This window comes from Pterocles gutturalis, unplaced genomic scaffold (assembly GCF_000699245.1).
Source record: "Pterocles gutturalis isolate BGI_N339 unplaced genomic scaffold, ASM69924v1 scaffold202, whole genome shotgun sequence".
In the NCBI taxonomy this organism is placed as follows: domain Eukaryota; kingdom Metazoa; phylum Chordata; class Aves; order Pterocliformes; family Pteroclidae; genus Pterocles; species Pterocles gutturalis.
In genome coordinates this window covers 24,457-41,777 of record NW_010114952.1, presented here as the reverse complement: position 1 = coordinate 41,777, position 17,321 = coordinate 24,457, and the positions used below count along the sequence as shown (strand labels likewise).

At 47.3% G+C, this 17,321-nt stretch overlaps 1 protein-coding gene across 1 annotated transcript in view; it reads right to left on the bottom strand.

Moving 5' to 3' along the window:
- Positions 1 to 201: 201 nt before the first annotated feature.
- ADRA1D (adrenoceptor alpha 1D) overlaps positions 202 to 17,321 on the bottom strand; it is a 41,487-nt gene continuing 24,367 nt past the window's right edge. The window contains exon 2 of the mRNA XM_010074977.1: positions 202 to 770. Coding sequence (XP_010073279.1) covers positions 202 to 770 — 569 coding nt within the window. The remainder of the gene's footprint in view (positions 771 to 17,321) is intronic.

Genomic DNA, 17,321 nt, shown 5'->3' with positions numbered 1-17,321 from the left:
TGCCACCGGCTCTTTTCTGAGGAACCCATAATCCCAGAGAAGGGGCTGACCTCCGTGTGGCGGATGCTTGGATAACCTTTGGGCAACTGCATTTTATACCTGATTGCTGCTTCCAGTCTGCCTGACAGACCCACAGATGGTATCCCTTCATGTTTCTGATAGATACCTCTAAAGAAACCATCGACAGCTGTCCCAGGGGCTTCAAATATCTGTTTCTCTCAGCCCGCAGCAGTCTGTTAAGTCATAGGTTTGGTAGTCGATGGTTTCCGTGAAGTCATGAGGGATCCCGATAGAGACAGACTCCACCTCTGTTTTGTAGGTGGCTGTCACCCCGCCTTTGCTGGAGCCACCCCGGATTTTATTGGAAAGGCTGTTCATCTTCTCCTTCAGCTGGGTGGATGCTGGTTTCTGGAAAGGAGTGAGCATTTTCCAGCCCTTGAAGCTGAGCGTTCGCCTCTTACTGGCTCTCTCCTGCAAGGAGGAGTTAAATATGAAGGAGCTGTTCAGGGTGTTAATCCTGGGCCTCAGGTCCGTCTCAGAGTCTGGCACCGGGCTGTTGATGGAGGCCCCTCGCCAGTGGTGGTCGTAGACACGCCAGATGGGCCGTCTTCTCCGGTGGCATTGGCACTTGAGCAGCCTGATGAAAGCTCGCTTGAACTCTTTGCTGGAGCATGGGTAGATGATGGGGTTCACGCAGCTGTTGAAGTATCCCAGCCAGAAGATGACCTTGAAGACCATTTCAGAGGGTTTCAGAGATGGGAAGAAAGAACCTTGGAAGAGATTAAAAGAAATATGATTAGAGAAAGGGGAAGGGTATGGCAGCACAGGATAGTAAGCAAGGGTGGTGGTCAGCCCAGTCTGGAAGAGGTAATACCTGCAGAAAAGGCTAAAAGTGTGATTCTGCTATTAGGTCCTTGGCTAGCAAAGCTGTTGCCACCAGAGTGAAGACCTGGCCACTGTAGGACTATAAGGCACCAACCCTAAAGTGATAATGATGGATAATACTATGTCTTTGGCAGGACTCTCTTAGCCCCCACTGCCAAAGGGCTCCCAGCAATGGACCCAGCACCCTCAAACACAGCTGTGAGCCATCGAGGCAATCCCACACAGCCTGGACGGAGTCTGTTAATTGTTGCAGCAGCTACATGAGCATGAGGGGTGGAGGGGGTAGAGGATTTTTCTCACATCTCTCTTCAGACTCTTCAGACACCATCCAGCTAAACCCCTCAAGTCCAGCATGCACTCCAGAGGAGAACGTCTTGCTGCAGGACCCAACAGCCCTGTGGCCAAACCTGTTTCCCTCACTGTGGGTTCAGCCATCCTTGATGCAGGAGACCTGCACCCAAGAGGTATCTTCAATATCTGGGGGCTGGGTTGCTTTCTGAGACCCTTCACCAGGGGCTGAGTGCATCATTTTGGGGAACAGGTGGAGATCAGATAGAGAAAATTGTTGTTCAGATGTTTTGCAGGGATCGGTTCTTGGTGCCTGCCTCTTCCTATGTGTTGCACTGTCCAGTTCACCACTGCAACATAGAAAGATGGACGTATCCCTGGCACATGCACTGATGGAAAAGCAACATCTTTCTACCTCCTACACTCAACATATTTTGGGTCATCAGTGTCACACACCCTCTGTTCAAATTTTGCAGAGGTGCTAAGGTGGACACTTAAAGTGGGCTCAGACAATATCCACCACCCCAAGCTTGTATCTGCTCCTTGAAAAAAAGTCTTTTGTCCACCCCAAACCCTATTTATGCTTTTGTGCTGGTGGTTCCCACTGGTTTTCTTGGTGAAAAAGCTGGAGATTTTTTTTGCAGCCAGAAGATGTCAGTGTTGCTCCCACATGGTCCCGTCATTTAGCGTTCCCTACTCAGATCTGAAATAACTTTCTGACTCAGCCTTAATTTCTTTCAGTTTTAGCTCTAGATGACAAATCGTGCTGCTGTGTGACTGAGTGTTAATTTGTGTTTTAGTAAATAACATTAGCTCTGGATATCATTATTATTTTCCCTATGTTCAAAAGCTTGAAACCAGGTGCCAAGAGCCAGAAATTCAGGACTGACAGTACATAAAAGCTCCCCAAGTTCTTTGCTGGAGAAAACCCATCATCCAGGAAACCCAGAGCACTGGTTCCAGCAAAGCATTCTTACACCCATCCCTAAAAAATGCAGAAATTACAGCCAGACTCAGCATTAGGTACGTGGGCTACTCCATCACGGCGGCGTGGGAGACTAAAGCCAGATCTCAGCATTTTCTGGTGGTTAGGCAGGGAAAGCACAGCTGCAGCCATGCAGCTTAAATATCTGCTGGAGGACAACCCAAGTCATAGGGCTGGAGTACACGCTGGCTGTCAGTATGTGCTGAAGGAGGCGTTGAATAAGGACGGTAAGCAGGACTCTGTGCCGGCAAGAACTGGAGGCTTCATGGAGAGAATGGTGTTTGCAGTTTAATGAGCAGCCACTGGTGTTGTAGCCCATGGCTTTGAACCATGAGCACTGGGGTTAGGGGTTTGCAGAGGCAATGACCCCACCTTGTCTGTTTGGTTAAAGGGGTTTATTCCTTCAGGGACTGCGGTGAGATTTACAGGTTGGTGCTAGGCTGCTTGAATGACCACATCCCATGCTAACCACCACAGAAACACCACCCCTGAGTGGCCCAGGGACCAGCCTCTGCCCATGTCCCTGTGCTCTCTGCAAGGGTTTCCCTGGCTCTCAACCCTAAGACATTGCGGTATCCCAGCTCAACCCTGTGTCCTGGTTTGGGCTGGGACAGAGTGAAGGTTCATTCCCAGCAGCTGGTGTGAGGCTGTGTGGGGGTTTGTGCTGGGGAGAAGCTGATCACACACTGATGGGCAGAGCTGCTGCCAGGACACTCAAGGACTTTCCAGCTTCTCTGCTGTGCCCGTGTCTGCAGGGGCAGGAGGAGCTGGGAGGGAGCACAGCCCCAGTGACCAGCCCAGGATGCGACCTCAGGGTTAGGGCTGAGACCCAAACTGGCCAGTGGTCTATTCCACACCACGTACGGCACGGCCAGGATAGAGGAGAGGAGCTGTCCAGAAGGGCTCTCGCTTGCTCTGGGTTTTGTCCCTCCAGGTCACCCCTCTCTCAGGGTCGTCTCAGTCTCTCGGACACTTGGGCTCTTATCTCTGTTCCAGGATTGTGTTTTTAGGACTCACCCTATTCTGGAATCATTAGTCAGGAACAGGCTGAGCCTTGGTCATCAGGTGGTCAGCAGTGTCACTGTGTATCACTTGTGTATATTTGTACATATTACTGTTATTATTATTATTTACAGTATTATTGTAGTTTAGTTATTAAATTGTTCTCATCTCAACCCACGGGTCTCTTTCCCCTTCATCCCTTTAATTTTCTCTTTGATCCCTGGGAGACAGGGAGGGTGAGCGAGCGGCTGTGTTGTGTAAAACTACCACACCCTGCCATAGCTCAGTGTGAGCGTTTGGGTCTAACACAGATGAAGGAGCTCGTCAAGCGTGTAATCCTGCTCCTACCCTTGTTGGGAAGAGTATCCATGCCTCAGTTTCCCCACTGAAGAATGGGGCTAATAATGACCACAATTTATTTTGCACCGTTGCTGTGAACCCTGTTTGCAGCACGCTGGGTTCTCAGAGGAGCTGCAGCTTTATGAAGCATTTTTGAACTTGAGAGGAAAAGAAAACAAAAAGCTATGGTAACAAAGCAAATAAAAGAAGGATCTCTTTAGAAATGAGACTAGTAATTGCCGCTTGCTCCAGGCCACTTAAGAGGTTGGTGCTTGCTTAAACAGCGTGGTGAGTGTTAAAATAATAATTTATATCTAGTGTTGAGCAGTTCATTGCACAATGCAATTTGTGTGCTACGTGCTTTGTCCTTTGCATTCGGATAAAAAAATAGAAATAGAAAGAGAAAAAAAAAAAGCTAAGAATTCCTTGAATTTCAACTTTGGCTGCTTTTCACCCGCTAGAACCTCGTGTACATCTGAAGACAAGGGGCTCATTACCATCCTCATTACCATGCCAATAAGCGTGTCCCTTGGAAGAGACGTGCACTGAGTGCATCCATGGTTTCCTTATTTGATCACACTGGGATGAACAGAGCCAGGCAGGGAGTCCCCAGAAACGGGTCCTTGGCCAGAAACCTTGCACATGCTCTCTCGATAGGCACTGGGAGGCTGCACGTAAAGAAGAGTTGCGGGACCTTATTTAGGGAATGAGTAAAGAATGGAAGAAACTAGCTCTTGCTTCTGTACAGACAAATATGCATCAAAACATTCAGAGAAGGAGGGTTTTTGGACTGGGCTTTCTAACAGTTGCTATAAAGAAGCACAGTTGTTGTTAGGATGTATGGAAGACAGTACCGAGTAATGGACACTTGAAGAGCTCAAGAAAGAGAGTTGGATGCTTCTAAAGTGCATAAGTAGAAAATAGGAGCAAAACATCAGGTATAGCAGATTCCTACTCACTCTAAATCAGCCCTCTGTACATCTCTCTTGGTCATCCAGCTCAACGCTTCATGTCAAAGCTTGGTGTAATTTCCAAAGGAGGAGGTGCTGACACCCACCTTGGGGACATCTTGGTGTGGTGAGCAGTGACACTTTGAGTACTGCAATCCAGCGACTCCTGGATCACTTGCATCTGGGAGCATCTGGGATCCCAGAGCCCTCCCAGAGAGAGGACAAAGGAGAATTGGCTTGCCCTTGCTCTGCTCGAATGGGAATTCTGCTTTGGGAGTGGTGGTCCCAGCAGGGAAGTCTCCATCCAACCTAACCAAATCCACATGTGAAACACAGAGACAGCCTGGGGAGCAGGGACAGACCTCTGGGGTGTCCCTTCTCCACCCAGTGACACTTTATCCTAGTTGTATCTCAGTGTAGGATGCTCCCAGGTAGGGTGGGATGCAGAGCCTCGTCCTTTGTATTTCCTGCTGCCTTGTTGAGAAGGCTCCACATTGGCTTATGGAGATCCTGCTGAGGACTTTGCCTTCTCCTAATAAATAAAAACTTTATAGTAATACTGCTGGGGGGCTTGAAAGTCCTTTTGGGGTTTTTTTCTTCTCAGCATTTTATGAAAGGTCACTCCACATTTTGCAGAGGCTGAATCTTAGAGCTGGGTCTGAGCACGGGCTGCAGGTCCTAACCCTAGATATTTACCTTCAGGATCATTAAGAAATTAAGAAAGCTGAAGGTGAGCTCAGGGAAAGCCTGTCCCCACCGTGCAAAGTGACTGGAAATGCAGTCTAAACATGATCTGAAGATTGAATTTCATTTTTTGGGGTGTACAAAAGTTGAGCCAGTGAAAGGTGTGTTCTCTGAATAGTTTTTTCCTAGGTAAGGTCATGCTGCTCATATCTGGGGAAAAACCCATCTAGCTACAGATACCTGAAGCCATGGGCATGCTCCCCAAAGCCACGACACCCTGTGTTGGCTGGCTAGTGCATGCAATCTCCCCCCTACGTATCCAAACACATATCCCTTTTTTTTTTTTTTGGTTGTTTAAGTGAACACAATCTCATGATTTTTCCTTGTCTGCACTTCTCCACCCTGCCCTCCCCATGACTCACTCAAAGGTGATATCACTGGATTGTTTGGAGAGTTGCTGGTCCCAGTGTTCAGCGCTCAGAAAAATAAAGCAAAACAAGGAAAAAAAAGACAAATGCACAAATGAAAATGGACCCAGTCCAATCTAAATTCTGGCCCTGGCTCCCAGTGCGCAGCCAGAATCTGTGAGCAGGCTTGCTTTCTGCCGCACGTTGGCAAGGGCATCTTTGTTTTAAAAGGTCTCTGCTTTACAGCATGACCTGAATGGCACAAAAATGCTGCAGACATGATGGCAGGTGGGAAAAACAAAGTGCCACCATCATGCCCCAATGGTCGTCCCACCATGAATGGGAAATGCAAGGACCAGCAGGATCATTCATGGTGACAAGGGGCTCCGTTGTTGCTTGGTGTGGGCTTTTGAAGAGGAATAGCCCTGGGCAAAAATATCTTATGGAGAGCTTGACCCTGCAGGTGTTGGTGGAATGCCATGGAGAAGGGAACTACGGAGCTATTAGTCACTGCCTTTTCCAATACAAGGAGCATGGAGACGAGTGGGTGGGCTGTTAAAAGCAAAAAAGACGAGATGGTTCATCTCACAGCGTGTTGCTCAGCTGTGGATGTCTCTGCAGCAAGAGACTGTGGATGCTAAAAAATTATTGGCCAAACTCCCAACATAGGAGGTACCACAGCTGCCAGAGCTCACTATAGGCTCTCCTGGACAAAGAAAGATTCCAAGCCTCTTCCTTCTTTTCTCTCTGTCTCTCACCAACTAGTTTAATTAAATCTGGTCCAAAGCAATCATGAGCTGCCACTTTCTGCTTGCATACCTCCTTGTTGTCTCCTTCCCAGACCCCCATGTTGAACAACCTCCCTGATGTGGCTGCCAAGCTATGGGAGAACAGGCTGGGTATCTGCAAGGATTTCTGCCTGTCTATGGATCTGGGAGTTGCAGCTTCTGCCCAGTCTTTCCTGACCTTATCTATCCACTATTGACCACCTCCACTGGATATCTGTAGGCATCTCAGGGTCCCTAGAGGGTTAACACTTCCTTGAAGCTTGTGGTGTGTCTTGGAGTGAGGAGGGAGTTCACTGCCCTCCTAGGACGGATCCAAGAGCCGCTTGGCGGAGGGAGGAGGACAGCATGTTCGCAGTGACTCTGGCGTTTTCCCTGGAGGACGATGGTGTTGGGATATCGAGTGGAATTCCTCAGGCTTGTGAGCCTTCCAGCCGACCCCATAAACAATGTCACAGATAAGTGACAGCTTCCGTCATGCAAACGAAAGCCCCGATGAGCTGCCTGTGTGTCTCTCTGCACATAGGCATGCCTGCTCGCTCCAACTTCTGCTCCCTGATCTGGCTGATCAGAAAATCAGGGAGAAGCCACCCCAACCCTGCCCATTGCTGACCTTCTCAGCAGATTTGCATTGTCCCAAGATGATGGTTGGAGAGGTGTTCCTGGGGAGCCCCTGGCAATGCCAAAGCCATGGTGGGGGTATCTGGTGTGTGGGGTCCCTGTGGGGAAGCCTGTGGTGTGGTGGGGATCAGGGAAGCATGGTTTAGGCTGAGGGCGGGGGGAGATTACAAAAGCAGGAGAGATCAGCCTGGGGGGGTCAAGGTGTCTGAAAAACACCAACACCCTCAAGCAGGATCTCAGATTTGAGGACTGAGTGTGGTTTGCCTGTTGGCAAGAGAAAGATAATGCAGCAGAGCCTTGTTCTGATAACTTACTGGTCTAATTCATGGTCCCCAAATTTGTCCCCTGACATCTAGGCAGTATGGTCAGAATGATGTCTCCAAAACTTTTCTGTATGTTGCAGCACATCAGTAAGACTTTGGCTAAAATTGCCCTTCATCCCCCTCAAAGCTCATGTTGGAACTTTTCTCAAAGCAATTCCATGAAGCTGGACCACCGATGGGGATCTTTGCCATGAGGATGTTTCTGAGGCATCAAAGTTCTTTAAAATAGTGGGTCTTTTTTGTGAATAATCTAATTGAATTTAGGTATCTGAGCAGGTCCCTGGGGTCCTCTTACTGTCAATGGTTTAGTTGGTAGACTCTGTGGTGAGAATGGAGGAATGATTTGTCTCATCCTAAGTGTGAGCCTGCACTTGGCAGGTGGATCACAACAGATCTCAGATGACTGGACCCCAACTCCTGGCTCATGAGCATCCACATACCGTGCATCCAAGGATAGTCCCTGGGAGGGTATTGACCCTTCATTTGGAGACACATAGCTGAAAGCAGCAGCAGAAAATCCCCAGAAAGTCATTATATTCATTGCATTCTCCTTCTGAGGACCTGGATGTCCTGTGATAGCACCATGAGCGTTACCTGAACTGCTTTCCATCTTTCGTTATGGATCTATAAAGAAGAAAGTCTTGCTCAAGACAATAAAGGAATTTATCCCTAGGGATTGTGAACTGCCACAGTACAGGGGTTGATCTAAAGATGTATGGAGCCCTGAGTCTGTAGAAGGGCCAAGAAGGGATTCCCTTGTTTTCTAACTCTGTAGACCTGTGACAAAACCATCTTTTGGAAGTACATATACCAGCAGGATGAGAACTGAAGAGTTTTTCCCTCCTTCTTGATTTTCAAGAGGAGCTCTGGAGACCCTCTTTAGGCAGGACAAGGCAGAGGAATCGGGGGAGAGAGATTTTGAAATCACACCTGGACTTGGACACTGCAAGCCAAGCTCACTCTGTAACAAAGCTTTTAAAATGGTGAAGGCAATGCTTTCACGAAAGAATGAAGATCAGGACCAAATGCTTCCTTTGCAAGTGGTGGAAAGTAATGTTGGCTCATTAGCTTTCTCATGCCCGTGATGAAGGCAGGTCCTGGGCTCTGAGGATGACTGCTGATGATTAATCCTGGTCCACCTGATGAGCTCCTCATCACAAGTGCTTTGCTTGCATCTGCAGTGAGGACCATGGAGGGGACTGCAGAGAGGGTAGCCCCAAGCTTGCTGTTAGACATTGGCCCCTCCAAGCCCTCCAACCACACTGTCCATTAACTCATCTCAACACTCCCCTGCCCAGGAGTAGCCTTTTTAGCTGCTGGGTTCATCGTCCAAGAGGAAGGGCCGGACAGCAGATTCAGGGCCACAGGCAATGTTGAACATGGCAGGATCGGTAGGAAGATGGGCTTTGAAAATGAGTCACAAGATTAAAAAGATGTGAGCTTTTTAAATGTAGCTTCTAGTACGGACTGCCTTAAAGGTAATCTTTCTGTAATGTTTCTTATGCTTGGGAAAGATATATGTGCATCTGACTGCTTATTCCTTAATGATTCACAGATAATAGCCTGACTCCATCCCCAAAGGAGACTTTAAAACAAATATTAAAACCACGAGACTCAGCAAAAGGACATAAATAAAATTAGGAAAAAAAAAAAAAAAAGAAGTCTGGCTGATTGGCCAATCTGGCAAATCCAAAGGGAGATGTCAGGAAGATTCTTATTTACCAGATGCAAATGAATGAAGAAAAAAAAAATAATATGTCTCCTGAGAGAAGGAAAAAGTCAGGGTAACTGAGTCGCATGTCAAGAGCTGGCCTCTTGTCTTTCTGTCTGAGCAGGAGGAAGGCTGGAACCCACGTGCTGATGTTAGAGTGAGCACAGCAGAGACCACAGCGAGATTCTTGCCTGGATGGTTAAACAGAGGAAACACGCTTGGAGTGGTCTTCAAAAAGAAAATTTCCATCTGGCTCAGGATCTGAACGAACACAATGGCCGTGCCACGTTGCTAGGTTCCCTCCGCGGCACTGTAAAAATCAGCGTGTCCTTCAGAGAGGAGCGCTCCTGTGGCTCCCCATTCTGCAAACACGGGAGCGTCCTGAGCGTGAAGGTCTTGCTGCATCTGAGCCTGGGAGTTTCTTTGCTGCACGATGGCATCTCAGGCAATGCAGCCAGTATGACCAGCCCTTGGGGAAGGGAAGCGTTTACAGACAAGCTGACCAGATGCCATCTGCAGCAGGAGTAAGCCATAGATAGAATGTCTCATGGGCAAAAATCCAACCACAGATATAGGCTGCAAATAATAATAAGCAAAGATGTTGCTTATTCAAGCCCTGTGACTTGAACCGCATAAGCCACACCCCAATGTATCTTGGTCTACTGCTAATGTTTCAAAAGGGTGTGGGTCCTCTGTAAATTGTCTCATATCAGCCAGATCTGTGCAGGTGGCTCAGGGGTGGTTCAAGTCACACTAGAGACTGGTGGTTGTGTTGCTGAATTGAGCCCTGGATGTTGAGCTTTTAATCTGGCACCAAATCCAGCTCAGCAACACGAATCTCATACGACTGGTGATACACTACCTTGGGTTTTGACTCATCCATTTCCCAAGCAAACCTGTGCTCTGCCAAGTCAGTTCTGGGGCCACAAAGACCTTTAATGCAATGTTTTTATGCATGGAGAAGCAAGGGAGGTTGGCTACCATCAACTCCTTGCTTTGGAGTCTTGTGGCGGTGGTTTGGGAGTGCAGTAGGTCACCACAACCCAAAGTCTTCCTCTCCTCACTCGGTGACATGAAGGATTGCCTCAAGTCATCCCTTTTAGAAGACATGAACAGAAAGCAACCCAGCAACACAGGACATTGCTGTCATGAGACCCTGCTGCAGGTTTCTGTTCTCTTCGTGATGGGCTGTGGCATTTGTCTGGAATGTAAATTTTCACATGGGATTTCTCAGGAGTGGAGGAAAAGTTCAATGTGGGGTTGTTTAGGAATATAGCCTTCACATTCCTGTCTGTCCAAAGCCCCCTGGTGTGTGGGATTTCTACTTCTTTTGAGGTCCCAACCAGCTCCCATTTGCAATCTAGTGAATCTGGTTTTCAATCTTTTTCCCAGACACCTCAGTGGCTGACCATCTTGCAGGGTTTAGCTTTCAAAGCCTAGGATAAACAGAGGGAAAATTGGTGCTCTCAGCTGGGTGGAGGTTGCAGACTGTGGAAGTGGCAAGTGTTGGGAGAGGTTCCCAACAGAACCCCCACTAATGTAATATCTAATCAATATTAGGAAATATTGCATGATCTTCTTTGTTAAGATAATGTTCCCTTCACAGACTACTCTAAAAAAATCAACAAGTTCTTCATGATCATCAGCTTTGCTATTTAGAGAAATGAAAATATTGCATATAGAGGGCAGAGTGCTTAATGAAATACATACTGAACTAAGAATAATTGCCAATAATCAAGGAAGAGAATCACTAAAAAGGATCCTGGGGAGTCAGTTGAAGATTCACCACAATAATCTACTTGAGAAAACCCTAGGGGTTATGACAAGATAAGCAATGATAAACTTCCCAGCTAGAAGGGTAAGTTAGTAGAGACACTGCTGTGGTTTCATGAGGAAAAATCCAACACATATCCTGACACATATATTTCATGGAACTATTAAAACTTTTATTACAAGAAGATTGCAAAAATGTTTCTTCACGCCTTGATACAAAGAGCTCTCTGCTTCTGTATCTATAAACAGTCAATGGACGTAGTACAAGGCTTTAGCCCAGTGGTTCTCCAACTTTTCTGAACTAAAAGCTGTTAATCCTCATAATTTTTTTTTCAGACTGGCTGGCTTCCTTATAACTGTGTTTTTCTGTGCACCATTTACCAAGTCTTCATGGACCATCAAGCCCAGGCTGGATGAGGCTTTGAGCAACCTGGGCTAGTGGGAGGTGTCCTGGGAGGTGGGGGGTTGGAACTGGATGGTCTTGAAGGTCCCTTTCAACCCAAACCATTCTGTGATTCTATGATTCTTTGATTGATCAAGGTCTGGAGACCACGAGTTGGGAACCACTGCTCTAGACTAGTGGTTCTTGCATTTGTAGGCAGACACAATGGCACTTTGTCCTGACCACTCCAACTGACTTCTGTGCAACTCCTTTTAATAGCTTCCTTAAACTTCCTTTTCTAAGAAACTGCCATTCCTCTGTGGCTACTGCAAACAGAAGCCTGGCTTCAACTCACGTCCAATATAAAATGTCCTTTTCTATCAAGCCATCTCCTCCACTCTGGTCAGAAACACTGAGAACATGTGTTTTTCCTGACAAAAGAGCAAGTTTGGGAAATCCTGTTGAGAAGGAGTGGACGGGAATGATTCTCAAACAAGTCATCCGAGTCTTGGAAAAACCACTGTATTTGCTGGGTCAGACCCAAGACTACTCTTTGTTTGTCAAACTCAGAAGTTCTTTTCTCTGCACTTGGGTTTCTAAGAATGTGAACTCACCCGCCCCGTCCTGTTTACAAGCTCGTAAATATGCAGATCAGATTTGGCTGTGGGGTAGGCCTTGGACGGGCTGAATCCTGCTGGGAACACATGGCATTTTATGTACAGTGGGGCCAGATCCAAGCTGCACAAAGGAAAAAGGCAATTTCTCATTGGGCTCAACCCAACCCAGGAAATCCCTACGGCAAAATGCATGAGTCCTGACTTTTCACAGTGCAGGGTGAGCAGGACTCATATTGGGTGGGTGAGCATCACCAGGACCCAAACAGGGATAAGACCATTGATCTAGAAGGATGCTACAGTGGAAGGTTTACTTAAGCTGATTGCTGGCAAAGCTGGTGGCCCCAAGTCTGGAGAACTTGCCAGTGGCGGGACGCCAGTGTTTGAAAAACACGCTATCAGGGGAGGTGTGGGAGCTTCCTCAGCACATTTCCACCGTGCTGGTCCCAAGGACATTCTGTTTATATCAGAACTGGGCAGACAGCACGTCATCGGCCGCGGAGCCTGGCACCGCAACACTCGCAGCCCATGCCCCCCTCCCGGTGTCCCCGGCTGTGAAAGATGCTGAACAGCATCCTCCAGAGAGCCCCACCGCTGGACCCAGGAGCGTCGACGTCACGGAGGAAAGGGTGGGGAAGAAGGAATGGGGGAGGTTGATATTTTCAGCTCTGATGAAAAATGGGGACTGGCCGTACCGGCTTTGGGGGGGGTATTCAAGGACCAGCCAGCCAACTTCTTGTTTCTTTTCAGGCTTGGAGGGGAAAATCCTCCAACGCCTGCCCTGTTTCCGCACCCAGGTCCAAGGCACAACCCTTCTGGTGTTAGCTTGCATGGAAAAATCTGCAGAGTTTCTCATCACTCTCCTTCTCTTTCTTTCTTTCCCCCCCTCCTCCCGACAAGACAGGAAACAAACAAAAAAAAAAAATCCTATTTCCTTCTTCTCCCCGAAACCTGGAATCATTCAGGGGAGATAGCAAGGAGTTGCTCTGTCTCTCCCAAGCCCTGAAAGCCAGCTTTAAGCTGATACCAAGCTCTAAAAAAAATGACACTTCAAAAGGAGACGTTTTCCCCCTCTCAGAAAACAATGGGTCAGCATAACAGGGCTCCAAAGATATAACAGGAATGCTGAGATAACAACGTCCTCATCACTCCTGACAGTTCCCAAAGCCCTTAACTTGAAGGGATAAAGTCTCCTGTTTAATGCCTGTGAAGGATCCCTCTTGCTCCATCCTTACCCCCGTCTCCACAGGGAGGGTCATGCCATCTGTCTGATGTGACCAGCTGTACATATCTTATCTGGATATTCATCAGTGATGCACTTAAGCCATATCTCTGTGGGTACAGTGATCAGGGACAGGAAAAGGGACCTGATTTCAACCGAGGGACACCCAGGCTGTTCGCATGGACCCTGGCATAACTTTGGCATGGACACGGTGCAGTGCCAAGGGAGGTACCTGCATGCAGATCCCACATGCAAGGTTTGTACCCCAAGATTTGTAATCCACAGCAATACGTCTGGCAGCGTGGATGGGAGACTGTGTGGGATGCACCACGTTAGGAGACAAGAGAGCTTGCAATGCCCAGACTAGAGTGGTCTCCAGCAGAGTTGGTGGCATGATATAACCATGCACAATGGTGTCAGGACCTGTCGGTGGGAAGGGGTGACAACCCCAGAAAACCCAGACTATCAACATTTTTTGTTACCTGAGCAATCCACCTGGATGTCATGGCTGAATAGAAGGTGAAATGACAAAAGAGGCAAAAACTGGCTATGTGGTTCTCTTCGAGCTGATCTGGGGACAAGGACCAAGACAATGCTGAGAAGGACCAAGAAATGGAGCAGCAGACCAACCATCACATCAGAGTGGTTTTGTTTAAGCTTTACAGCCACATGGAGTTTTAAGGAGATGTTTCAGGAGAGAGAAGGCAAGAAACTTGCTGCATTGCCTGGTTTAAATGCCTGCACAGGGCAATGGGATCTCTGCTGAGAAGAGACAAGTGTCTCAAAGTGCCTCATTACGGTGATGAGGCTCATTCTCCACTGACATGCTTCCCGTTCCATCTCTGCCCTATCTCTATTTCTTTTTTAATCTCTGATCCCGAAGGGAAAGGGTGGAAATTTGCATTCAATTTTCATGGCAATTTGAGTACCTCCCGTGAGACATCTGTCTGCCTCTTTCTTGCCTTTTCGTTAGATAAACAAGCCTTTTTTGCTCCTGTGCTCTTCACTCACTGCTCAGAAGTAATAGACATGGGATCTGGGGTGCACACTCCCTGTCTTGATGTGGCCTTGACTCCTAATTAATTGGATATGCTAATTTTGTGTATTCACTTCTTATTCTGGGTAAGTGACCCTAAGTGGACTTTCTACCCCTCCTTAGGAAAGTGCTGCTTTTGTGGACAGCCCCTGTCAAGACAGGTACCATCCCAGGTAATTATTATATCCTCTTCTTCCATCATCACCAACTAGTTTCTGACTTGCCACCTCACTCTTAGGAGACTTTGATCGGTCCTCTTGTCAAGAAAACAAAACCCCATGCCATATATAACTTGAATCGTAGAATCGTAGAATCGTAGAATCATAGAATCATAGAATGGTTTGGGTTGGAAGGGACCTTAAAGATCGAGTCCCACCCCCCCTGCCATGGGCAGGGACACCTCCCACCAGCCAGGTTGCCCAAAGCCTCATCCAGCCTGGCCTTGAACCCCTCCAGGGATGGGGCATCCACAGCTTCTCTGGGCAACCTGGGCCACTGCCTCACCACCCACACAGGAAAACATTTCTTCCCAATATCTCAGCTCAATCTACCTCTTTCAGCTTAAAGCTGTTAGCCTCCTCCTATCCCCACACCCCTGATCAAGAGTGCCTCCCCATCTCTTCTGTAGCCCCCTTTCAGCACTGAAAGTTGCTCTAGTGTCTCCCTGGAGCCTTCTCCAGGCTGAACAACCCCAACTCTCTCAGCCTGTCCTTGTATGGGAGGTGCTCCAGCCCTTGGACCATCTTCATGGCCTCCTCTGGACCCACTCCAACAGGTCCATGAATAATCATTACTATAGAAAAAATTAGTGCCCAGAGATAAAAAAAAAATGGCCACTGGTTTGAACTAGAAAATCGACATCTAGTCCAAGTAATTTCACTTGCTCTCTCAATCCCACTGTCCATGTCACCAACAAAGGTGTTAAACAACACCAATCCCAATACTGACCCCTGAGGAGTGCCACTCGTCACCAGTCTCCACTTGGACACTGAGCTGTTGACCACAGCCCTTTGAGTGTGCCCATCCAGCCAGTTCCTTATCCACCAGTGGTCCATCCATCATATCCATGTGTCTCCAATTTAGAAACAAGAATGTCATGGGGTACTGTGTCAAATGTTTTGCATGAGTCCAGGTAGATGACCCCAGTTGCTCTTTCCTTATCCATTAAAACTGTGACCCCATCGTAGAAGGCCACCGAATTTGTCAGGCACAATTTGCCCTCAGTGAAGCCATGCTGGCTGTCATCAATCAGCTCCTTATTTTCCATGTGCCTCCGCAGAATCTCTGGGAGGATCTGCTCCATGATCTTGCCGGGCACAGAGGCGAGACTGACCGGCCTGTAGTTCCCCAGGTCTTCCTTTTTTCCCTTTTTATAAATGGGGATTTTGATGTTTCCCATTTTCCAGTCAGCATTCACCAAACTGCCATGACTTCTCAAATGTGATGGGTGCTGGCTTAGCAACTTAATCTGCCAGTTCCCTCAGGACCCATGGATACATCTCATCAGGTCCCATGGACTTAGTATTATAGAATCAAAGACTCATTAAGGTTGGAAAAGACCTCAAGGATCATCAAGTCCAACCCACACCACCTAACTCACTAACCCATGTCCCTCAGCACCACATCTACACGTTTCTTGACCCCCTCCAGGGATGGTGACTCCACCACTTCCCTGGGCAGCCTGTTCCAATGCCTGATCACTCTTTCAGGGAAGAAATTTTTTCTAATATCCAGCCTAAACCTCCCCTGGCGCAACTTGAGGCCATTTCCTCTTGTCCTATCACTTGTTACTTTAGAGAAGAGGCCAACACCCACCTCACTACAACCTCCTTTCAGGTAGTTGTAGAGAGTGATAAGGTCTCCTCTTGAGTTGCTTGCCTTGTCTAAAGGCAGGGAGTTGGGGCGTCCAACGGGAGGCTCCCGGTGGGTCCCCAGGATGTCTTGATCAGTCGGTCTTCAGGCAGAGGTGTTCAGTCTTGCACAATGAATCTATGGCTGGGTAAAGAGACTACATTTGCTGTGAGACAGGACTCGGCTTCCCTACAGAGCAGATCCCCTACAAATTGCCTCCAGATATTCAAGACACTGAAAAGAACAATTTCTCTGGCAACTGAAACCATCTGTCTCAGACAACACCAGTGGCGTTCTTCTTCAAGACTATCAACTTGCTTGTACCAAGAGACAAATGTCTTGTAGTACTGGAGGAAGCAAAGCCATCTGATGATCCCTAATTTAAATGTAATCGTACAGATTTTAAAGATAGTTACACACTAAACTCCCATTAAACTCATGAGCATTAAGCATGAAAATACCTTCTGAACACGAGGGTTCCCAGTTAGCAATACTGTCAGTTCAGGATCAGTATTCGTGCCCACCCTGAATAGTAGTAGCACATGGGAACATTTTGGTGAAACTGTTCTTGGAAGAAGTATCTTTCCTTCCAGTAGCAGTTGCTGACTTGCTCTTACAGCTACCTCCCTCCCAAAAGGCTGCCAAGGCTGTTGGCAAAAAAACCAAGTGTGATCCACCTAGGAGTAGTGTGTCACAGAGCATTAATGATAACAGCACAAGCTCAGATCATAAAAAAGCCAAGAACAGGAACAGATGAAGCAGACCAAAGAAGACTGAAAAAAGGAGGTTCCTCATATGGAAAATTATGTCCCATTTGAGTGCCCACAGCATAGAAAGGAAGTTAAGGAGATGGAAAATGCTCTGAGGAGCTCTACGAGACAATGCAAAGGTCTGGAAAACTTGACTTAAAGCATGAGATTAGAGGATCTTGATCTATTGACCTTATCCAGGAGAAATTGAAGTAACTTGATCATGCATTGCAGTGAAATACAGGGGAAACTACTTCTGATGGCAAACATATCTTTAATCTAGCCACAAATGGTAGAAAAAATTAATGACTTAAAGTTATAGCTAGATAAATTTACCCTGGAAAGCAAGCAGTCATTTTTAATAGCAAGGACATAAAGCGACTGGAAAAAGCATAACTAGAGACAGGGGTTCTCCATTATTTGCAGTCCTGAGTTAATACTGAGCGTCTTTCTGAGGAGAAAACTGGTTTTGAGTGATGGGGGAGTTGAAGAAATTATTGAACGAAGTCCTTAGGGCTGCAGTCATCTGTAAATCACAGTAGATAGTTGGAGCAGCCCCTTCTAGCCTTGCACATTATGACTACGATTGGCAAACTCCGTGCCAAAATGCGGTAGGTCTCAAATACAGAAAAAGTTGTAAAAATCATCACGTCACAGAGGATCTTCAGACATGATAAGTGCAAGAACTCTTTGGCAAACAGTTGGTCTGTCCTA